Source organism: Eleginops maclovinus, chromosome 6, assembly GCF_036324505.1.
Source record: "Eleginops maclovinus isolate JMC-PN-2008 ecotype Puerto Natales chromosome 6, JC_Emac_rtc_rv5, whole genome shotgun sequence".
Classification (NCBI taxonomy): domain Eukaryota; kingdom Metazoa; phylum Chordata; class Actinopteri; order Perciformes; family Eleginopidae; genus Eleginops; species Eleginops maclovinus.
Window position 1 is genome coordinate 14,889,113 of NC_086354.1, and position 25,285 is coordinate 14,914,397.

Here is a 25,285-nt window from a genome sequence, read left to right on the forward strand (position 1 = left end):
AACACAGGGGCAAATCAGGTTAATATGACCATGTGAAAGCACGCTTAACTTTAGGCTTATTATCACACTAAATTAGGATGTTATCAACACCTACTGCCAAAAGCCCTCACAATCCTAGGCTGTGTTTTATAAGGCTGATCAGTGGCTCCTCTGTCCTGATTTCAGCCCATGTAGCCACAGCAGCTACGAAATACTCTTGTAACAATTGTCTTAGATATTTCATACACCTTCCTGTCTTGAAGTAAACTCTGGAGATGTTGTTGGTCCCTTTTTGTTGTTGCCAACTTCTTATAATACTTAGATTGCAGTAAGGTATTCATCGTCATCCATGAAGATGGACTATGTTTTTAGCATATGTAAGCTGCTTCCCTCTGGATTTGAGGTTTGATATTAACATACTGATGCTTGTTTTTGTTACACAATTGTCCTACACCCTGTCATAAACACAGAATTGTTGGACCTGCAAATAAATTACATTATAGGGTCCTTTCATCAAAGCTTCTTATGCAGAACTACAATTAATATATTGAATATCAAAGATGGCCATTTATTACTTGGATCTTTTTTATTGTGTACTTTAAGTATCTGTTTTTATGTTATTTTTTGTCCTTCACTTCCTATGTTTTGATTATTTGTATTACTATTAATGTTGTTGTTATTTATATCAATATTAATGTTTTAATACTATTATCAGTGGTGTAAGTAGATTTACTGAAGTACTGTACCTAGGTAACATTTTGAGAGAAAACTGTACTTTTACTCCACAACATTTATTCAATATTCTTAGTTACTTTACAGATTTGGATAAAAAACGTGAAATATGATCAAGAAATGAAATGGACCCATCTGCATAACAAATGCTTTTACTGTTGGTAATTCAAGTATATTTTGATGCAGATACTATTGCACTTTGGACTTTGAGTAACATTTTGATTGCGGGTATTTTTCTTGTATTCGTACTTTCTGGAATTTCTATTTTTAAGTGTAAGATCTGAGTATATCTCCCGACTCTGAATATTATGCAGATTACTATTTTTCATAATCTACATTGCAGTTCTTGTTCATCCAAACAAAAATAATTCACACTGACATCTGTCGGTGGAGTTTCTCACTGCAGAACACACTGCCTGGTGTTTTAGCTTAGACATTTTCTTCACCTTTATCAACCTGTTATCCTGGCTGTGTGACCTCGGTTTGGTTTTGTTTGTTTTCCACTTAACAAAGAAATGATTGTGGGAGGAGAAATGAACAAGTAAACATGGACAATTTGCTGGCGATCAAAATGACCACATTTTAGCAGAACTGGACTGTGTCATATATTAAAAATAAAACGTTGACTGACGGAGTGATGCTGTTTCCATTTCGAAAACCCGACAGGGACAAACATTTCTTGGGTGTGCAGGCTGTGACGCAACACCTGTAAACAGTCTGTTGTTGACGCTCATTTGAAGAAGCGTGCCCTGCCTCTTTTCACCGCCGTGCCTACTTCCTGGTAGATGAAGCAGCGCTTCAGTTTTGTCATAGTAAGAAGAGGAGCAGCTGAAGGGAAGGGGGAGGCTGCTGTCGATGGTCTTTAGCACTTTGTTCGCACACGTTTTTCATTTTGGCTCCCCTGAAGAAAACATGGGAAGCACCGTGATGGAGTCCAGCAAGGACAGCTCAAAGAAAATGCCAAAGAAGAAGAAAAGCCTTCGGATTAACATGCCTGTGAGTCGGTGAAGTATCAACTAATGTGGCTTCTTACTGTGACTTGAAAAACGGAGCTTGTTATTTGACTTTTCAGGACATCAGGAGGGAAACTTTTAGAAACGTTTTATTGCACCTCTGCCTTTACTTGAACGTGACTCAGAATAGCATGCATGATTGACAGCTGTCTCTGTACTAGGACTGTTAAATGCATTTTTTAGGCGAGCCTATGCGGGAAACAGTTGGCTGTTTGTAATGTTTGTCATATTTTAATCACTTCCTTAAACATTTTGATCAGTAGATCCTCTGTGATCTGTTGCCATTTTAGCCATTAACATCAGCTTTAATAACTAACATTAGTGCTGATATCAACCCTTTTTATTTATCTACAGAATATACTAGAAGCATTTGGGTATTGTGAGATAAAAACAAATCTGGCAAACATTTAAGAGGAACCCACTTGCTCTAAATTAGCAAGTCATGCTTTATTATGTTCTCTATAGAGAGCCTTTGTTTATTTTAGTTCATTGCAGTAGTGACTTAAAGATGCTTTATTCAACATTATTTTTCAAGGTTAAAATAAAAGTATTTATCTGAACACTGTGAGCAGTACCAACTTTTTGTTTTGTCTTGTTAGGTGGATGACACTATGTAGTTGACATGTAGGTGTTTTTTGGATGGCATCTATCAGAGCCACCAATTGCAAGCTCTACAAAATGTAACTGTACATGTATTGGATACTATTTCTGTCTCCTGTACAAGCATTTGGTAAAAAGTTACCTGGCTATTTAAAGGTTTTGCATGGCCATAAATTGGCTTTCTGCTGAACTGCCCCAAAGTGGAATGTAAAACTCAAGGCTTGGTATGCGAAAGGTTATGTGTTATGTTTGCTTGCAAAAGTTTCCGCATTGGCCAAACATGTTTTTCTTCTTCTTTAGAATGGCAGCATTTTCACTTTTAATGATCAAGAGAAAGAATAATGCACCCTTTCTGAAATATTCTGAAGTATTTTATATTGACTGAGAAAGCATTCATTCTTCGTGTTATGACTTGCAGTTTTGTTGTACTGTTGTATTTGCTGGAAGTTATCTTTATCCTTGACATTGAGATTTCTGTTTGTGCAGGACTTCGGTGCATTTACTTCCCCACAATTGGAGACAAGTGACTCAACCAAAAGTGTCGCTAAGACGGTAAACAAATAATTTCCCCGATTTTTTGTGCCTTCATTATTTTCCTTTACTTGCCAATTGTTTGTTTTTTCATGCTTGTTTTTTCCAGCACATGATTTTTCTTGTCACATTAGCTCTTGTTTGTTTGGCCTTGAACACATTTAGCCGTGGATTTGGGGGAGGAAGATATTCCTCAAGGCCATCTATCCCTTGCTGCCAACCCTGACCGGTTTACAGTAACATTACGCCCTCTGTGTCTAGGCATAGCATGATCGAGAAATCGATTTTCTAAAAGAAAGCAACCACTTCCTACTGCCTGCTCTGATTGATTAGAATAGGAGTAAACCTCGATCATTACCTCGTTAACACCAGAGTACATACTTCATTTTTACCTGATCCAGGCTGATCTAAACCTGCATTTTCCTGTGTTTTTTAAAAAGTTTATATCGAGGCAAACCCTAAAAGTTCTTCACTTGCCTTAACAAGCTCTTGCACAATGACAGAGGGAGAGGCACACAGAAAAGATGGGTGTATGCTCCCGCTCCTTCAGATTTGTCACAGGATTGGTCTAAACAGAAATGTGCTTAGAAGCAAATACCATTTCCAGACGAGACAAAACAACTCTTCCCTTTTTTATTGTCAGTGCATTGCAGTGCTAGGGTTCTCTTTGCATCTAATATGCATACTCTGTTTTGTTGAGGCTACTTATTATCCAGGCTCTTAGCGGCCAACAATGTAACCAAAACACTCCTGTTACGTTTTATTGTTTTCTGTAAATACAACCTCCCAGCTAGAGATTGCTGCATATTATAAGCTTTACTGTATCAGTGCCCACAAATGGTTAAAAGATCTGTTGTTGGCACATCCAGGGCAGACAGCTCAGTGGTGGGAGGAGGTGCTCGCTGTCTCAAACGAGATTGGCTGCCATGCCTCCTGTTTTGTTTTGGTGTCTGTACAGCAAAAAGAGAACAATTTTTCTATCAGCCTGTTTACAATAAATTGACCTTGCAAAGACTTATAAACACTGAAATTCAAAATTCAAAATATGCTTTAGTTCTGCCAAGGAGTGTAAATTGCTTTAAAGTGAACCTGGAGGTAATGCTACTTACTGATATGATGATGCTTTGTGCATAATGATATAATCATGATAGGTAAATGAAAAAAGCTTTGATCTGTACGATTGTTTTACAAAATTGTTGCCGAACATTTTGAGTGCAGGATACACTGCAAATTTGAGAATATGATTTCCTGTTCAGCTCTGATTAAGTCTTGCACAGCTGGGTGTGCAGAAAAACTGAAAGGTTGCTCATTGCTATTTGTTTAGTTACATCAAAATGTTCTCTGAATGCAATTTCACTTCAAAACATGTTGAAAATAGCATGTCCACGAGGTCTCTGATTAAGAAAAAAGTCCATAATTACTTCTGCAACTTTTATAGATCATATGGAAAATGTGTCTTGTTGCATCTTGCACACAACAACATTCTCACGTTGCTTTTTATGATATACCATTGGGTGTAGCAATGTGCTTGAGTAAACAGTACAGTGTTGTATGTGTGGAAAAAGGAGAAGTAGCCAAAAGAAAGCTCCCACCAAAAGTGCAATCAGCAGCAGTCATTTCACAATAAATCTCTCTCTACATTTTTACAGCATGCCTGTCACACAACACTGTGGTTACACACTGAACAAAAACCTAACTTTAACAAAGGTGCAGAAAAATAAATTGTTTTTATATTCTTATTGTCTCTTTTAGGCAGAGCGTCAAATTCGTTCAGCCAGCCCAACCAAAGGAGAGTCTGTGAGAAGCCCAGCCTGCCCAGTTCTGCATTCTCAGTCCGCCCCAGTGCCAGTGAGGACCAGCTCGGGGTCCCCAAAAACTATCTTCCCCTATCCCTCCTACCAGGACTCTCCACCCAAATCCCCCCGCCGCCTGAGCCTCAGTGGTATCTTCCGCTCCTCATCCAGCTCTACGCCTCCAAGCATCAAAATCTTCTCCAGGACGAGGAAAGGTGAGTGGAGAAGTTAACTTTGCAACAACTGCACATTCATGATGAAGACTCTGACTGTTGTAACAGCATATGATGGATAGAGTAGGTTTACATACAATCCATTTACCTTGGTGCACTAACAGATACACTTAAAAATAAATAGGAAAACAAGCATGTATATTACAAAAATACATAAATGTATTGCACAGTAGCAATAGTCCTTGTACAGTAGCAATAGTCCTCCTACTGCAGAAAGACTTGCTGTGAGGTACTGCGATGGTCTTCGACCGAGTAGGTTCAGGGTTCGATCCTAACCCTGCAGTCCACATGTCGATGTATCCCGAGGGTGTGATGTATGTAAATGTGAGAATGGGTAAAGGCTGACTTGTATATGTAAAGTGCTTTTAGGACTACTAAAGACTGGATAAAGCTCTATATAAATGGTACCATAATGTAACTTGTAGTACTATAGTTGTATGTTAATAGTTTTATAAAAGTAAAATACAGAATGACAGCTGTTGCTAATGCAAAATAATAATGGTTTTCTGATCTTTTTTGCAAGAGCAGGAAGACCTTGTGAAGACAGTAAGATACAATAGATGAAACTGTCATCTCAAAGATTATTGTGGTTTCCTGCTTCTTACAGGGCTACAGCAACATAAAGAACCTGTCTATCTGATTGAGTTCAGGAGTCCAGATATGTTGTAACTTGTGAAAGAATTTACATGAAAACATGTCATGCAGCTTTTTCTCAGTCACACACAGAGAGCATCATTGCGCCGATAAGGAAGTAGAAGCCCAATTTCATCATAGTGAAAAGAAATCAAACTAAATCTACTGCTTTGTTTTGTAGTTTCCTGCAGGCCAACAGGGTCACAAGCTTCTTCAGAAAGATGGGTGATTGGGCACTTAAGGTACAGAAAGATGCTCATTTATTATCAGTCATCCTCTTAATACAACTTTCTAAGGGAAAGACAATGGTTGACTTGTTTATTGTCAGGAGCTTTTTTTTATCTCTGTAATGCTATCTTTAGCAGTGCATTTCAAACCAAATTATTAGGTAAAGTTGCATGTTTGGCACCCAGGTGGGAGCCATGCCTTCCTATATGAAAATTAAATGTCATTGAAGGTATTACTGGTATCATTAAGAGGTAGAAATGAGATCAAAGCCTTGTTTTAGGAGGAACAGAACGCTCAACCAGATTTCCAACTCTCATGGCTCCATGCTTTTGGGTGGCTGATTATTGCATAACAAAATCCAGCATATAGTACATGGAAACAGGCCTGCTGGAAGCATCATCACAGTGCTCAGAGATGAGTCATATGTTTTTGGCTTCTACATATACCCATTCTTCTGTTTCCTTGCACCGGGTCAGTTTGGCAGTGGCTGGTGGAATTAGCTATGTTAGAGCCAGACCTCAGGAGACGGCACGCTCCCCTTCCTCTGGAGGTTGTTATTGATGGTAACCAAACTAAAACACGTCAAAACAGCCCAGAGGCTACGGTCCTAGCGTGCCAGCCTCTCTGGATTCTTATAGTGTGATGTGGTTTGAGAGGTTAAATCCTGTCGGTTTCCTTTTTTGACTAATGATGTGGCTTTAAGTGAATGTTGGCCAATGAAAATTACAAGCAACAAAGAATACTTTTACTGCAAATGAATGTTATCCAATGACTGAGTGGGCACACAGGCGTTTCCTGTTTGGGGGATGTTGTTGTAGATACCCTACTTTCACCACAAGGGTGTGCTCAAGGCAAAGTCTTGTTTTGGTTTTCAAACTAGTTTTGATTAATCAGAAATGGGTTTATTGCCAAGTTACGATTAAGCTATCCATATACTTCTTTATTATTATAAATGTTTTTAACCACTTAAGTATATACAGGTGATCTTTAAAAAGTTCCTGAACATTGTATTTTGTATCACTCCCACAATACTCATTAGATGACTGTTTCTGAGGTGCATTGATATCCATGTCTGCTCCAAATATGACCATAATGTTTTTCAGTTCCATGTGGTCTAAATAAATGTTTTCCCATCACCTGGACATTGTCAGTCTCCCACTGCTGAAGGCGACTGTAGTGCTTTCATTACCTTATCTGGAAGTGACCAGACTCTCAAAAGCTCCTCGTACAACCATGCAGAGTCTTTTCCCCCACTCTCTCCGACTCTCTCTGTTGCTACTGTGTGCTGTACGTTGTCAGTAAATAAAGGGCAGTTTTGCCTTTCCAAATTCAACGAAGCGCAGACCTTACAAGGGCAGGATGATTTGATTTGATTGATTGATTTTAGAAGCTGAGCTTGGAAGAGCTAAAAAAAATGAACTATTTAAAATCCTCATGGATCTGAAACCTAGCAAGTTTAGATACAACCTGAAGTGGATTAGGTTTTATTAGGATACTGAAAAACATGAGTGAGCATCAGAGGATGTTTGAGATTAGACCACCCTCACTCGTACTAGCCATTGACCCACTGAGCAGAGTGGAACACTTGCATAACATGTTAATTGAGATCTGTACTGGACATGCTGTAGCTAATGTCAGTAACAGATACTGAGAGTGCCATCTGTTACGGGTTGGGGAGGCCAATGGTGTTGAATGGAGGCTCTCTGATCAGCTGACAGAACATGGGATGTCCCCACACTGTCATCTGACAGGGGGCTGGCCTCAGCAGTCTTTAAGGTCAGGCCCCCAATAATTACAGACAACTGACTGTACACAAGACAGAGCTACAGGACTCCAAGCTTAAAAACACCACCTTTATTTATTTCCTTTGTAGTTTTTATTTCAGAAAATGCTGAGATTGTGTGATCCTGTTTGATCGTGTGAAGACAAAGTAAGACAGATGTCCTGTTCTTACTTTCCTTTGTTGGACAAGGGAGGGCAGTGGAAAGGAGGCGGGAGGATGTGAAGTCTGAGCCAATCGCTGGTGGTTCCTTCATGGACTGGCCTCCTTTTACAGGCTGCTGACATGCGTGCTATATTAAAGAGACGCCACCCACAGCTGCACCTGACAATTTACAGCACTGACACTGCTCAGCGGGGGAAAAGGCACTCCAGTCCTCAGTTATTTGCATCACTTGCGAGAGTGACATTACTTAGCTGAAGCTGTGTGGAAATTACAGCTTTTATACTCGAACAACACACTGCTCCCTGCTGGCTCTGTGCTCCGTAGTCCTGGAGGATTTTTTCCTGCTCTGGATATGAAAGCTTAGCCTATATTGGTGTCTTGCTGCAGATATCATTTTCTGTTTGTAACTACGTAGGAAAGGTGGATTCCTTCATGGCGTAACTCAAGTGTTTTTTTTTTTTTACATTGTTCATCCATTGACTGAAGGTGACCTGTTTCCTATTTCTTTCAAAAAAAGCACCATCTCTCACTCTCTCTATCTCTATCTCTCTATAGAAAGAAACAGCTTTAAGGACTTAACATCCTCCAGGTCTGCGCATATCTGTTGGATATTTTTTTTTTCTTAATTCCTGGTCAACTTTCTTCAACTAGCAAATGGTGTGAGCTTCACTTTGGACAGTTTTCAGACATCAAAGCACCCCTTTCGTGATGCAGATGGTCATGGTTAGATTTAGTTTTGAACCCACAACCCACTGCGTTTCATGAAGAGGTTTGGCAGTCTGAGGAGGAGCAAGAAACGGAAGGAGCAGGATGGGCTAGGAGGCCGGCATCAGTCCGAGTCATCATGTCTATCCGGTAAAGTGCCATGCTCTTCACCTGCTCCATTTTAGTCCAGTAATCATGAATTCAGATCTTTTATGTCAGTCTATAGTTTCATGTAGCGAGTCACATGCTGGTACTCCTGCTCAAAGATATTACATTTTAAACTTTTCTATTGGTGTGAACATGTTCCCAGCCTGTATATAAAAATACATAGTAGGTGGTGAAGGCAGGTTGTGGTAGGCTGAGGCTCTGCATATAGTTTAGGTGCTGATTACATGGTCCTGGTTTCTTGTTTCACAAATGCATGCAATACAAACTGACAGGACACAGACCAAAGTGGTAAAGCTATGTGTGAAGGGTTGACCCGGGGCAAGAGATTAGCTTAAATATCACTCTGCTAAATGTGCTAAGTACTGCAATTACTGCAAGATGCATTATGCCTTGTCTTCTAATATGTGTTCTTTAATTTAAATGTTAAAACGGTCAAATAAGTAAGTTACATTTGTTTGTATTCTGTAGTAATCCTGTAACCGAGGTAAAGTAATTTATAGCCGCTCTATCTGACGCAGTGTGGGTTTGTTATTTATGTCTCATATCCTAAGGGGGTCTCATCAGAATAGCTGCTCCATTTTAAGGAGTTATTTTACCTGAAGTAGGGACAGTCAGAACATGCTAAGTTATCTGCTAATAATGTTCCTTCAGGTTTTCATTAGAGTTATCATGAACAGTAAGAGAAAAATGGATGCCGAACAAAAAGCACCGACCACCATGCGCACTTAAGGCGGCTTAAGGTGTTCGCTCATAATGCTTGATGTGTGAATCACAGGGACACACTGTGAGGCGTTGAAGTGGCTCTTTATCACAGACTTTACAGCTCCTGATTTAGAGCCAGTCTGACCTCGGTGGAGTAGATGAGAGAAGCTGTCCTTGTAATGTATGCTCAAATGTAGCGGTGTAGGACAGAGTTCATCTTAAAGTCAGAATATACAGCGTGGTGATACCTTCAGCCTATAGCATAATCCTTTGATCCAGAGCGTCCACACGTTGGAAAGTCAAATGTGTAGCTGCTGACATCTACATGAGACATTTGCAGTAGTCTGTGTGCTTCTATGCAACATTTTGCATTTCAGTTTGGATTGTGACTGCATTAATGTAGTTTGGAGACCTATGCAAGACTGAGTGAGCATGCCTTTACCTGATAAGTCTCGTCCCTTGTTGCCTGTATTATGGTGTACCTAGTGTATTTGTCACCCTTGTTGCTAATTCTGGTCACTTGACTATATCACCTATTGATTCACAATCCACACCCATTCAAATTGCAATTAATACTTGTGAACATTGTATTACGCAGCTGGCCAGATAAGGCTGTATTGTTGAACCTGTAGCAGCCTCAGTACTGCTCTGACTTCAACCAATCAGGATCAGGTTGCTCCCAGAGTCCCCGTCGGCCCACATGACTGAAACCACCCTGTCGACTCCTCAGGGGGCACCCACTGAGAGGATCTGGTTTTATGGGTGTTATGTTAACACAGCTTGCAGTAAATTGCAATATAAAAACCAAGCGTGAGTAGCCGCCTGGGTTAATCCGCTAGCCTCCGAGCAGTCTTTACACCTCTGAATCACCGCAGACACATCTTGTGCAAAGCCACACAATATTCTGTTTGAAGTAGGACTCACAAGTTTTTTCAATAATGATTCAAATGCACATTTTTGGGGGGTGTTAATTGTTTGGTCTATAAAATATAATAGAATTAGAGACAAATGGTCATCCTTGTTTCATAAAATCATGTCTTTAAATGTCAATAATATTCAGATAAACGGGATAATAACCCTTAGAAAGAGGAAAATCCATTTGAAATGCTGAAAACATTTGTCATTAAAAGTTACTTTTACAATTTATCAATTATTTAAATAGTTTTTATCCATCAATCTGATAACTTATTGGTCTACTAATCTTTGAACATTTAGTTTACTATGGCACAAGGAAATGTTTGCCAATGTGCTTAAAAAATAATCAACAGAGCATAAGTTGTGTAAGAGTAAACTGATGTTTGGACATAGTTTTGCTGTTGTGTACTGCAGCCTCCATTTACTCCAATTTACTAAGGATTTCTTCCACCTTTTTGATTCGTCCCTCACCATGGAGGCCTAAGAGGAAAAAAAAATGTTATTCGCGATTTCAAGATAATGCAGAATAAACATGACACACAAAAGTTTGTTTGGTAGTGAAGTACTTCTATAACCTTGCATTTCAATGGTGCTTTGTCTACCTAACGTAGAGAGAACTGTGTCTATTGCTGAAGTGAATCTTATCAGTATGTAGTATGCTCTTAGGTGACTTCACTCTAAAATATTATAGTACTACGTGTTTTTAATGCTTGTAAACTAAGATGGACTGGACTACTTACAAGGCATCCATTTCCTACTTCCAGTGTGGTGTCTTTTAACCAGCCAGAGGAGAGGGCTCCCAGCCCGCTGTTATCTCCTTCTGTGGAATGTGCCACAACAGCGTGGCTAAATTAAGAAAGCTACACTGCGGAAGCAGGGCACGCCAAAGAGGGCTGGTGAACGCCAACTAAATGTCAAGAGATAGTGTGGAGTGCGCTTGAAGAGACCAAGGAAAAAGATCATGTTTTTCTCAGCATAGGAAAATATATTCAAATCTCACAATATGGGTCCATCTGTATTGGCTCAATTAGCATAACCAGTATAGCTTGCCACACTTTGAATGATGGAGTGCTTTATCTCTGTCATGTTAGAATCACTTTAATAATTGATCTATTCGTTTTCATATGACTAAGTGAAATGGGTTGATCGTCTGAAACTGATTCTAGTATTTTCTAGTTGGCCTCATGTGACATTCGCTGTCACACCCATGTTGTATTTGAAGGCATGATAAGGCAAATGGAAATCCCTAGGTGGTGGCCTAGTGTTGTGAAACATTTGGTCCTCATTACACACATCACTCATTGTTCATCCCCAGAAATACGTCTGCATGGTAGAGCCGGGAGAGTGTGAGTGTCGCATGTCAGCCTGCGTAAGATTGTGACGCCTGATGTGAAAGAGCATGTGAGGGCTGTCATGTGACTGACACCTTAAACTTGACACCACGCAGGAGGAGCTGTGTCACACGCAGCTGACGGCTGCTCTGGAGTTTAATGCAGCTGCTTATGTTGTAATCGGCGCCTAGTTATTGTGGAAAAACTCCAGGAACAGGAAGAACAATCAATCAAGTTTGTTTATACAGCCCAATGTCACATCTTTTACATTTGTCTCAGGGGACTTCACAGTTTGTACAGAATATGAATAGGACACCCTCTGTCCTTAGACCCTCACATCCGACAAGGGAAAACTTCCAAAGAAACCCCACAGTGAATGGGGGGAAAATCGAAGAAACCTTGGAAAGAACAACAGAGGAGGGATCCCTCTCCCAGGAAGGACAGATGTGCCGTAGATGTTGTGTAAATTAAAAAGATAATACATTTACAACAAAGGTAGTCCAAATGCTTGAAAAATGTATGTCTCTTATAAGATGAAGATGGATCCAGGTGGATGTCAACAATCCCATGACGAAATGGGAAATGATGAAAGAAGTAGTAATGAGAGAATCAGGCCGGACCACAGCGGCAGGCACAACCAAGATCAGGATCCAGGCGTAGAGAGACAGAAAACATTTTGGGGAAGCTGGGTTAGTGTTTTCCATATTTATGATGACTAAGGAGGGGTAATGTCATCTTTTTGACTTTAGATTTTTTTTTAATTCTAATATACTCATGCATTTCCTTACAACACTAATTAGAATTTGGTGTGTGACACTAAATTTAATTAATTAAAACGCTCAAACCACTTAATATGAGTTGTCGCAAAATGATCAGTTTCTCTGGTTTTATTTATTTACTATATTTATAGGAATGTGTTTGTTTAAAAGGAACATTTCTGCAGTGCAGTGAGAGCAGACTTTTCCTCCTTCTCTCTCTTTTCTTCAGACTCTTTATTCCAGTGTCTGTCTCCTCGAGGAGTCGTGCCTCGTCCTTCTCGTACTGGATGTGGTTGCTCTCCAGCTGCTGTTTCACTTCCTTCAGAGCAGCCACTAGTTTGTCGTTTGCTTGCAGCAGGGAAGTTTTCTCCTGCTGCCAGAGGAGACGCTCCTTCTCCACCTGATCTTCAAAGATGTTCTTGCTTTTCCTCTCTTGCATCTTCAACTGGGCGAGATGGAGGCTCTGGGATTTCTGCAGTGCAGTGAGGGAAGACTTCACCTCCTCCACTTTCTTCTCCTTATCCTGGAGACTCTCCTGGAGGCTTTCTTTCTCCAGAACGAGCATGTACTCCTCCTCCTGCCACTGCTGCTCCAGATTCTGCCTCATCCTTTCTTTGACCTGAAGCAGGATTGACTTCCACTTCGGCCACTCCTTCTCTCTTTTCTTCAGACTCTTTATTTCATCTGTCTCCTCGAGGAGCCGTGCCTCATTCTTCTCGTACTGGATGCGGTTGCTCTCCAGCTGCTGCTCTGCCTCCTTCAGAGCAGCCGATAGTTTGTTGTTTACCTGTTTCTGCTTTTGGGAGCTGAGCAGCGTATGAGGCCCAGTTTTCTTGGAAATCATAGAGAAAGTTAGCCAGCAAGTCCTCTCGAATGTCCAGGAGGACTCTGCCATCAGACTTTCCCGGGCTGAGCCTCGCCTCACTGTCGTTCAGCTCACAGTGGGTCTGCTCTTTCAGGACACTAAGGTAGAAGTTTGTCGGATGTTCAACTTCTCCGTTAATGAAATCCATTTCTGCCAGGTTTGTGTTTGACCTGATCAGAATTGGTTATTCAACAAAGCCATGGGACATAAATATATACTGAACAGTCCAGACTGCATAGTGACCACATAATAAATATAATCCACTAGTGGTGTATTATAACAAACTATTTATAAAAGAGTAGCCACAATAAATAGGGACAATACAAACAAGTCACATAATTAAGATTTAACATGCTGATAATTGTTATTTAAGTTGGCATAATTTAGATTGGTAGTTGTCTTTCTAATGGTGGTTTACCTAATGCCCCCCTGTCTGTCAGCAACCGAGCTGATACTTTATCTCCGTCATCAGTACTGCTGACTCTCTCAGCCGCTGATGGATCAGATATGCATTCCTACTGTGTTATAGCATGTGACAGCGTTGATGGTATCGGCAGCGGTCACGATTGTAGCACTTTGGTCTTGCCAAATAAGCCTTTCAGGGATGTCATTCGGCATGGTGATTAAGTGTCACTGGTGACAAAGTATGGACTGACATTGAGAGGAACAAGCGATAAGTTGTGGTATCTATTGTGGACCTTTTTATCTCTCTGCAGCCTCTGGACTCTCCACACCACCAGCCACCCCAATCCAGGCATCCAGCCAACCTGTGTTCACCCAGGAGGCCTTGCCGAGCGGACCCAGCCCTGAACGCCCAGATGCGAGAAGGCTATCCCGCTCCAGCTCCACACCTCCAGACACAGGACAGCGCCTCAGCCTTCCCGCAGCTAAACCCCCAATACCCTCCTCGAGCCCTGTGGCATCTTATTCTACCTCGCAACAAGTGAGTCACACTGCAACAATATCACTCATTTGAAAGTAAAAATATGTTATTGTTAGGTAGGCTTGTGAACAATAAATGAAGACTCGAACACATTTATGTGTGCAGCAATGTTACAACGTAAACATGCATTTAGTGTGAAGAGTTGTGAATGGATCACAGTAATTTCACATCATAGTTCAAAAAGTCTCTTGTCCTGTTTATAGCTTTTGAAGAAGGTGGCAAGACTTAGCTTTCATGAGGCTCAGAAATAGCATATGCATGTGCATTCCTGAAATAAGTGAAATATTTATTGCTTTAAGTCAAAAACAAGACTCAATATGTGACCAAAGTTGAAGTAAATGCTGTCTCTTTTCATCAAATCAATAATAGTCATATTTTCTAAAAGCACTGAAAAATACAACATGGATCACAAGATTATGAAACTAATAACTGTTTTTCCTTTGTGGCCACATAAAGTCTGTCCATGAGTCATGTGCTGCTTTACTCAGCGTCATAAGGATTTACTGGGACAGTGGTGCACAAAAAGGCATGGATGAGGCAAATCTCTTTAATTTATGCGTGTCAACTGGCTACTGTTTGCTCTAAGAATATAAATATTGTCTCTGTGTTGAAGCAGTACCTCAAACAGCATTACATGTCATACAAAGTGGATGCACAATTTACTGTTACTGCAATAACAGCTGAGAAATGGAGTACAGAGTTTTGGCACAAGGGTTTTCACTGGTTTTTATTTAGGATTCGCCACAACCTGAGTCAGCATGTGTTACCAGTTACTTCTGTGCCAGTTTAATGAATACTTATCTGAAGGTCCTCTTTGACCAGTCTGCTGTGAATGATTGTGATTCTTACAGAGGGCAAATCAATATTTCATCACCAACATTGTTCACTGATACTAACACCAGAGGACTCATGATTTAGCTTGAAGACCGATGAGTCAGTGCCTGTCAGCTTCTCTGTGCGCCCCCCCCCCTTCATCCCCTAGTGCATCATTCATTAGGGCGGTTGACCAAATGTAATCTTCTGATGCTGTAGTTTATTTTTTGCTAGATCCTTTTTCAAAAGCAATTAATTTAATGGATGTGTATATGCCTGCTTTCTTCTAGCTTGCTGTAATACAGAGCAAGCTGCGTTCCCGCTGTGATGCAGCAGGACAAGATTTATGAAAGTGCAGGAGCAGGTTTTTGGCAGGAGAAGCGCTGTGTCACCATTGCAGGGTGACACTAGGGACTGCTTAGCATCTAGAGCAGGCTCTCTCACACTGCTGCAGTGACTTGTTGTGAATATAGTCACACATTAAGAACCATGGGAAAAATCAAGCACAGTTTTGATATGTAAATCTCTCAGCATGAGACAGCATTTTTTATACCAGGAACTAGCCTCTGTGCAAGATGGCAATAGCCCAATTTGCATGTCATTTTTATCAGGTTGCTTTCACTGTAGGCAACAGTTGTTTGCAGGTTCAGCCATGTTGCTCGTTTTGTCAGAAGAAATTAAATCTGAGGATGTCGCCAGGCATCCCCAGCTTCTTGCTGCTAAGCAACGTAAGGGATTTCCTAATATGGTGAAGCACCCAGGTTGCTCTGCGTGGAGGGGTGTGTTCACATTCACGGAGGTGGAACTTCCTGCTTTTTCTCCACCCTGTGTTTGAAATACTTTTCTGGCGGTACGTGTTGTTTGATAGATTATAGCTTTAACTAATACTTCAGCTCATTTATAGCGGCGGTATTAATGGTCGCTGTCCTGTATAGTGCATGTTCGAGCGTGTAGACATTGGTTCCCCCTACTGCAGCAAATGTATCAGGACTGTTCCACTTTGAGTTTAAAGGGGTGTGTGTAGTCTAATAATAATGTGCAACTGAAGTTTCTGCCTGACAGCACAATGTCTATGTCACGTTACCTGTGTATATTGTGTGGACTTGATAAAGATGGACGTAGTCGGTGAAACGCCAGTGACGCGCGACGTTATTTTACCAATGTTTTCTTTGGTTTGGCTGTTTTGGTGTTGCGCACCGCACTCGATAAGACCATAATAGTCTTCTGGGGCCGCTGGGGAAAAGTCGCTTCCCCCTGCTGATCACTCACTATCCACAGCAAAGTTTGTTGGTCCGCTGCCGTGTGTTGTTGTGGGGATTTGCTGCGATCTTCACTGCACTCTTCTGTCTGTTTTACATCTCAGGTGTACAGTTTATTCGAAGGCATGCTGGAAAAACTTGACCTAGACGATGATGGTAAGTGTCACTGCTATTTTTGCTGGTTCACTGCTCTCTTTTTGCGTTCAATGAGATGTAAATGTGACTTAACATCACGATTGCATACGTATTCTACCTGTTTCTAAGCAAAAAGATCTTACTAATCACAGCCGTGTAATCATCTTGTAAGAATAACACACCTATCTATATGAGAATGTTTGAATGAGAATACTATGACGCAATGTTAATAAATAAAGACAGATACCTGTGGAATATTGTACAGTACTTTTATTTAAAAGATAGGTTGTATGCATTTAGTAATATTGATTAAAAAGTATTGTCTTGGAGCATGTGAGGCTAAAACTAACAAAAAATATGTTTAATACCCAGACCCCATAGATGTTTCTGTTCAATGCTCATATGTTTGACCAATGACTTCAAATGTTTTAATTATCCTTAATTCCACATGCAGGAAACAAACCCAGTATTTTGTGCTTCATCATAGAAGTACAGTATTTGTTGTCCATGTTTTTCCACTGTTTGTGAGCTTGTTGGTGCTTAAAGTAGATCTTAATTATCCGTACGATGGAGCAGCAAAGTGGCTGTAAGTGGTACAGACCCATAATGGTTGTTTAGGTTCTCAGTGTGTTGTTTCCAAGCTCTCATTATGTGTTCCCTGTGCGATTTCTCCTTCCAATTTAAAAGTATTTTCCTGCTTTTTGTTCTCACAGCTGCTGAACCTGAGAGTGATATTTACATGCGCTTCATGAAATCCCACAAGTGCTACGACATCGTCCCCACAAGCTCCAAGCTGGTTGTGTTCGACACAGCACTCCAAGTTAGTACTGTCTCAAAATAAGGTTTATTTTGCCTCCAGACAGTCCTTTATATTGTGTTGTAACCAAAATTGACATTCAGGTTAATTTAATGTTCAGTAAAAAAAGCTGGAGTATTTGCCTCAGAGCTCTTCTATGAAATGGTTGATGAAATTGTCATAAAGCTGTTAAACAGTAACCCTGAGGAGGCATGGCCTCTTTGATGTGTAGATCTTCAACCACTAAATCCACTGAAACTTGGCGTTAGCTATCATTATCTGAAAGAAACTTAAATACTAAAACCAACCTTTAGCCATCAAGAGTCTAGAGCATACTTTACACAACACAACCCAACTCAAGTCTCTCTTCTTCTACTGATGAGAAGGTGACATAAAATCATCAGAGGATGATAGTGGCTGTAACTAACAATAGTTTTTCATCTACTTTCTCCATTTAATTAAAGGTAATCTATGAAATGTTAACATAAATGTAGATAATTCCTGCCACTAGTTCTGTCCAAGATGACATGATGATGTTTTAGTTTTGACAAACGGTCCAAACACAATTTGCTTTTAAAGTGCGATAAAACATCAAATATAAACAACATATCTTTGTATTTATGAAGCCCATTTGATCAATGAACTATCAGGATTTTCGTTGATTCATTTTTTTTAATAGATCAACTAACAGATTAAGTGTTTCAGCTACATAAAAGATAATCACAAATTGTGTTAAGTATTCATCTAAATGGGTTTTTCATTTCAACTCTTGCTTGACAGGTTAAGAAAGCATTCTTTGCTTTGGTAGCCAACGGTGTGCGAGCTGCTCCACTATGGGACACAGAGAAGCAAAGCTTTGTGGGTAAGAACCAAAAAACAGAAGAAGTCATGACATGTAATTTATTGCCTGTTTAATGTTGTATGTAAGAGTTGGCAATATGAATGTTTTATTCATGGTTTTCATATTTCAAAATGTTTTTCTCCCGAATAAGAACACACAAGGCTTCAACGCACTTAACACAGTATATGAAAATTTCAGAAAAAAAGAGGTATAGATGCCTTTATTCTCTGTTTATATACTACACTTATTTACTATCTGTTTTTCCACCTGCCTGAAGGATAACCGATGGTTATAAGCTACTTAAATGTTTGCTGGTCGTGCAAAATAATAAAGAAACAAATGAGTTCTTCCACATGCAGCATACATATTAGTTTTATAAAAACAAAAAGTTCACAATTTCCTTTTCTTTCTGTACTGTTGCGTCCCTGCTAAATTAACACAGAGGACCGTTTTTGTATTAATGCTTCTGGTCACATCTTGTGAGGAGCAATGCTATATTGAGCAGGAGTCAGTAAAGCTGTCACAAACCATTAAACATAGCAATGACTTCTTTTTATTGACCAGTGCTCCGAGAGTATTTTTACAACAACCGAAAATCTTGGAAGTCTTTAAAAAATATACCTTCTGCTAGCATCAGAGTCTCAAAAGCCACACCATCAATGAATCTGCTTTGTTGCGCTGGCTGTTTGTTTTTTGCCTGCATAAAGTTTATTGCAAGTCAGCTTGTGATGAATAATGAATGCCAGGTCAGCATGAGGATAAAGCGGGGGGGGGGGGTGTTGTTTGGACCACACCCTTGTAGTGGCTTTCTCTTCTACTCAATCGCCCACTGCCTACAGGCATGGTATGTTGTTTATAGATTGTGTGTGTTTTCATTGCAGGGATGCTGACAATCACCGATTTCATCATCATACTACACAGATACTACAAGTCGCCGATGGTTGGTACACTTGAATGATAAATCTGCCTGAGATTTGCTTCTTGTCCATTGAGTCTTCTTTTATTCCTAAATGAGCATCTAATTTTACATTTCAGGTGCAAATATATGAATTAGAGGAACATAAGCTTGAGACGTGGAGAGGTAAGCATGATTAATCTGGCATGTATAATGTAAGACTGTATATCTGTTTTATGAGCAAAACATACAATCCTTTAATATTTAATTTTTGACTACAGAGGTTTACCTTCAGGCAACATTCAAACCTCTGGTCAACATATCGCCTGATGCAAGGTATGTTGTTTGACCATGAATAATGAATCGTTCTGTGTTTTGAATATTCGTGTACTGTATGTTAGTCCACAGATGTCCCTGTGTCTTATTTTAAATGTGTTTGTATGTTTTGCAGCCTCTTCGACGCAGTGTACACACTCATCAAAAACAAAATTCACCGCCTGCCCGTCATCGACCCCGTCACGGGAAATGCACTTTATATTCTCACACACAAGAGGATCCTCAAGTTCCTCCAGCTTTTTGTGAGTCCAACACAATTACTGCCAATAAGTGATCAGCTGGCATAGCATTTTAATCTATATAATCCATCATCATGATTGCTTATGCAGGGAACTTTGTCATGTCATCCCCTCTTTCATTTGTCTGCTGCCCTCTACTGGCAATATGGGCTTTATCATGTATTTATTTAAAAAGACTAGACCTTTCTGATCACATTTTATTTATTTATTTGTCGTTGAATCTCAGGGGGAATTCATTCTGTGCATAAAAAAGGAGACATAGAAAGTGGTGTGCATGTTGCTTACCACTTAACATTAATAAAATATGCCATTACTTAAATGAAGTGGGTGGAGAGTGATCATACTTAACATGTCCCCTCTTCCTTGTGTGTGTATCTGTGTTCTCAAGATGTGTGAAATGCCAAAGCCAGCTTTCATGAAGCAGACTCTCGGGGAGCTGGGCATTGGATCGTACCGTGACATCGCTTTCATCCACCCTAACACGCCCATCATCAAAGCACTCAACATTTTTGTGGAGAGGCGAGTGTCGGCCCTGCCTGTGGTGGATGAGACGGGTAAGATCGCAAACATCAGTGTTACTAAAGTAGCTTATTAAGGATATTTGAATGAAAAATAAATGCATATCTGCTCAATAATTTTGGCCCATGCTACATCCTTCCTGTTTTGAAATCATGTCAGTAGTTGCTTCATAAATTTGACAAACTTAAAAATACAACAAAACAAACTGAGACCTCTTTGTTGAAAATAAAAATAATGATATTATTAATACTAAATTGTCTATACTGACCAGAGTTCTTTATTTCGTCTTCCAGGCAAAGTTGTGGATATTTACTCCAAGTTTGACGTCATTGTAAGTATCATTTCTAAAATTTCTGCTTTTGAAGTGACAGAATACAAAAATGAGATACAGTAACTGCTATGTGATTTATTTTCTCAATTTCCACAACGTGTTTTGATTTGTGTGAGTAGAACTTGGCTGCTGAGAAGACGTACAACAACCTGGACATCACGGTGACGCAGGCTCTGAAGCATCGCTCCCAGTACTTTGAGGGAGTCATGAAGTGCCATAAAATGGAAACCATGGAGACCATTGTGGACAGAATAGTCAAAGCTGAAGTGAGATTTTAAAAACACAAACAGATATATTTAGTTATCCAGGAATTGACCCAGGAATATCATTAGGACTGATTTTAAATGTCATCTATAATTTGGTGTTTTCTTCCAGGTGCATCGGTTGGTGGTGGTGGATGAGCGCTCCAGCATCGAGGGCATCGTTTCCCTCTCCGACATCCTCCAGGCCCTGGTGCTCAGCCCTGCAGGTATAGATGCTCAGCATAGCTAGCCCAAACCTCCTCTCAGTCCCGGACCCTGAGCTTTCTCCCCCACCCCACCCCACCCTCTAACCCTGTCCCAGGTAGGAAAGCACCCGTTTGAGCGTGGGCTGGTTTTCGCCAGTAGATGGCAATAACGAGGCATGGTGCCTGACATCCTGCTGGAGGCTGCTGTGTGCAGCAGTGTGTGTGGATGTCTGCTTCACTGTTGCTCGTTCAAAAACAAGTCCCATGTCTGCTGTCACCAGTGCATTGAAATATGTTTGATTGGGAATTAGTTTTTTATTAGACTGCAGCTTCATACTGGGAATAGAGATTAGCAAATAGGGGACTTGCATCTGTATTTGATAGGATCGTAGTTAAACAGATGGACAGACTGTGGTAAATAAAGTCAGCCAACCCCTATGTTGTGTTCACATGAAGTGTAATGGGGAAAGGATTTTTTGTATATCCTCCAGGTTGGTTAGTTGGATTTTGTACCAACCAAGCATGTTGACATTTTAGAGATATTGCATCAAATACCCTAATTTTGAGAAAAGATAGAAATGGGGTATGATTTGTTAGGAATGTAAATAAAATGATGTTACACTCCACAGCTTTTTACGTTTTATGGCTGTAAGGCTATAAGCCAAGCTCAACGAAATGAACTTCGGTCAAAACTAAACCAAACATGGTGTTAAATGAGGTAAGAAGTATTGAATCAAGGCTAGTGTTGAATCTGTTCTCATTTGAAACTATTCCTTCATGGATTTTAACTTAAATATCAATGGGTATTCTACAGCAAGAAGCACAATTAAAGCATGAATAGGTCTAACACTGCTGAGGCTTTATTTGAACCCTGTGGTTCCCAGAAATGATTGATCTTTGTGAAACAACAAAAAGAATGCAGAATTGGAACAAAATTAAGTTTTCCGTCGTGTTTTGAACCATTGGCATCAGTTGTCCATGCAGATGCTTAAACATATTATACATTCTCCTCATTTCAGTTTGGCTTTCAGTAGATGTGATTGCATTTGCCAGTAGGAAGCTCTACTTTGATGTGAATATTTGTTGTATTGATACGTTCCCAACTAAGAGATGTCTGTATATTTCTAACATTAACATTCAGTTTAAAAGATGATGTGAATTGATTTTCAACCCAGGTTTTATTGAAATATTTAGATCATTTATTTTGTGCATAACTAATGTCAATTTGTGAAACTAAGCAGTCTGTTATAATCTTTCATTAGGTGTTAACAATGTCCTATTATGCAGTCCCTAATATATGATTTCTATGAGGAAGTCGGCCGAATAAGGTTTACTCCTACTTTTAGTGAATGTATTGCTACTGGTTGTATCCAAATAGAAGTGGGGAGTCATCCACATTGGCTCGAAATAATGATTTGTTTTGGTAGAAAAAATTGAAGTTTGTTTAAATGGAGATTTATCTAGATTTGAAGGTGTCAATGGTTTTATTTTTTCCTATGTAAAGATTCTGCAGTAAAGTGGCAAGCTGACATTGAGGTTGAACATTTATAACATAAGCTTTGGTTAAATAACAGTAATTCGGTCTATGCTACGGTATGTGTGAATCGTGTCCCTGTTGAGTCCTTACTCTTTACTCTTCCTCTCTGCAGATGCCTGTAAGGAGGAGACCCTTACTGAGTGAGAGCTAAGAAGCATCAGCTGGAGTGGAAACGTGGTGGAAGGAAATGCGTTTGAATGTTGAGGTATGGAGCGTGAGGCTGAGCACAGCCAGTGGAAAGGTCCCAGAGCCGCCTGCAACGGATGCACTATAGAGGCTTGGAAACCAAAGAGCTAGACAGCTGAATGAAGTGGAGTTCCTGAACTGAGGATTGATTTTCTGAGTGTTTTTTTCTTTTTCTGGATTGTTTGAACACTGATCAGATGTGCACACACAGTATACTGTATTTATAAATGGAGACACACACACATTGAGATGCATTATGGTCACCTGCCAATGAAAGGTGGCAAAGTCGAGACGGGTTCTTATGAAATAGGGCTTCAGTGTTTTGTGTTGTGTAGCTACAATCATGCTGCTGTTATCAGTTGATTTTTTTTAGTCACGTTTTGATGCCATAGGTCAACACCTCTTTGACAACTTCTCAGTTTTTGGTGTAAAAAGGTGACATTCACAGATGCAACTTATTGTTTAGTAACAAAACTACACTTCATTTAGAAAATGGCCATGTTTTGACGGGTGTCATTTAAATCAATGATTTGCCAGTGTCAATATGGAGAGATGAATGCCAAATCTTTATTTGTGCCTTTAGTTGCCCTGCCCACACAACTTAAAACTGAACGTATTTATGACAGTTTGCTTATTGTTAAATAAGAGCAGTGTTATGTTTTTAAAGATATAAATATGTAATATTTAAGAAGTTTGCAACCTTCTACTTCTCATACATAAAAAGATTGTCCTTTATTTTTCATTTCTATGATTTTTGAACCATGTCAGAACGGTCAATAATCTCTTTTAATAGATCTCATTCTAACAAATAATCTTCATATAATAATCTTGACAGACAATGGTCAGAGAAAAACACACCCTGACATTAATATAACTCTATCAGGATATAGTTCTCCCATCAAAAGTTATTTAATGTCATGGCAACTGATGGATGCATTTTTGGAAATTTTTAACAAGAATGAGAAATGTGTTTTTAGATGTTAATGACCTTTTTTTTACATTTACTTCATTTATTTTGACGCTTCAAAGCATTTGACACTCGCAAACATGCAAAACAACTCAGTGGTTTCAGCTGTAGCTCGACAGGACTCATCTCCATCTTTGATTGTAAATAGTATGTTTTCGGGAAATGTGTCACAAAGCTTTATTTTTATTAATGTAACAACATGTTTAACGAGACTGCAGTTTTAATGTTATTTTTGTAAATATATTGTGGCAATATGTCCGGTTCAAAGAGACTTTGTATGAGATCAACATGTAATGTAAATGTGCAAGCATGAGAAACTACACTTCAGCAGTATGAATGTCCTTTGTTTTACTTTTTCTATTTTTCTGACTGCAGAAAAATAAATGGACACTGAATGTACTTAAAAGCTGTTGTTATCTAACTTTGTTATTAACTGTTTCAAGGATGTACTTCCATGGTCAAGTGGTTCCCAAATGATTTTGTCTTGCATACCCTCACAGTCTTGAATCCGCTTTCATCATACACGGGATGGCTTTTAGCAATAATATTTGACTATTTCACAGAAATACAGTGACGAAAGCACTGTCTGTGATGGATCCATGTCAGGTGCATTCATACACAATTTAGTTGGTTTGAATAGGTTCAGTCACTATGATTTGGTGGCAGTAACTTGATGTTTTAACTATTTATTAACTACTTTTTCTATTAACTATCTATCTTGATTAGTGTGCGTGTTTGTTTCTTTTGTTGTCGTTTTTTACTAAACACTGAATCAGATTTGACAGCGGGACAGAGAGATTTAAAGGACAGACCGGTGATAAAAATAAAATGTAAAAGATATTGGGAGATCCCACTTCGGGCTTTGTTTTCTGACCTTTTTATAGACCAAAAATCTATCAGCAGAGGAGCATAGAAATTAGCATGATGATGAGATTTTTTAAATATGCGCTTAAACAGTAAGTAAAGAAATACTTTGGTTCTCTGAAGGCCACCTACAGAATGACCCAGCCAAAACTATTTTGAGTAACAGTTGAGTAGTGCATTCCTCTTTAAAGCTTTGAACTGATGGTCTGTTTGGGTTTTCTGCTGATCCCTGACATGATTTTTAGTAAGTAGTTTCACCACAGCGTTCCCATGCCTTTCCTGCCAATTACCATATTCTGTGAGATTCAGATGCTTGTCTCTCAGATTTTCTTCATTACATATTTCTAAGAAGACTCACTAACCACGGACGGATATGGAGTCATCACCAAAGCAGTTGAGCCTACAGCCTGGAGCGTTTTCTCTTCATGGCATGATGCCCTGAGGATATGTTAGAGTAGGGATATGCAACCATGTGCCAGAAGAAAGTCTTTTTTTAGCTCAACTCTGCAGTAGCTGATTGTTCATCTTCTATATTTGAAATAGGTTTCGTGTATATGAGATACAAATCTGCAGAGACTTTATGTATTAAACCCTGCTGTAGTGTTTGTGCAGCAGCCACAAGGTGACACTGCAGTACACAGTTCAGACAGTGCGAGGCTACAGTTGCTATAATAAGAAACTCATTGAATATTTACATTCCAATAAGAGATGAATTATTCCCAGCAGTGCTTTTTTTTAAATATATATATCGTTTGAAAGAAATTGCTTGATTTCAGCAGGAAGTTTTTAATGTGGTGAAATGTTGCCTCTCCACTGTGAGTGGATCTGATGGACTTCCAAATGAAGGGTAAAACTGGACCAGACTATCTCCAGACAATCTTCTTTGATCTCCCAATCTCCCCTGTGGTACCCAGAGCTGGGGAAGCCTCCTCTACACCTTGTAGCCCTAAAGCAGAAGAGGCAGGAGGGCTTCACTATCCTCCCCCCTCCCCTCTTCTCACTGGCCATCTTCTTCTTTATACACACACATTCACCATCCTCACCC

The 25,285-nt window shown here is 39.7% G+C and overlaps 1 protein-coding gene across 4 annotated transcripts; it reads left to right on the forward strand.

Annotated features, from left to right (window-relative positions):
- Positions 1–1,473: 1,473 nt before the first annotated feature.
- LOC134865943 (5'-AMP-activated protein kinase subunit gamma-2-like) lies at positions 1,474–23,782 on the forward strand. Of its 4 annotated transcripts, none has more exons than XR_010166009.1 (16): positions 1,474–1,707; positions 2,811–2,876; positions 4,608–4,863; positions 13,848–14,074; positions 16,251–16,302; positions 16,995–17,101; positions 17,858–17,939; positions 18,800–18,858; positions 18,954–18,999; positions 19,095–19,149; positions 19,265–19,391; positions 19,777–19,942; positions 20,201–20,238; positions 20,358–20,504; positions 20,614–20,802; positions 22,336–23,782. XR_010166009.1 is itself a non-coding variant. In XM_063885797.1 (16 exons), exons 1-16 carry the CDS (start codon positions 1,567–1,569, stop codon positions 22,365–22,367), a joined length of 1,695 nt encoding a protein of 564 aa, XP_063741867.1. In that variant the 5' UTR covers positions 1,475–1,566; the 3' UTR covers positions 22,368–23,782. The 4 variants fall into 4 exon arrangements, 3 of the variants coding, with proteins under 3 accessions (XP_063741867.1, XP_063741868.1, XP_063741869.1); XM_063885797.1 differs by having other exon boundaries at positions 1,475–1,707; positions 20,614–20,707; XM_063885798.1 differs by lacking the exons at positions 1,474–1,707; positions 2,811–2,876; positions 4,608–4,863 and adding an exon at positions 7,616–8,542 and having other exon boundaries at positions 20,614–20,707.
- Positions 23,783–25,285: the final 1,503 nt, after the last annotated feature.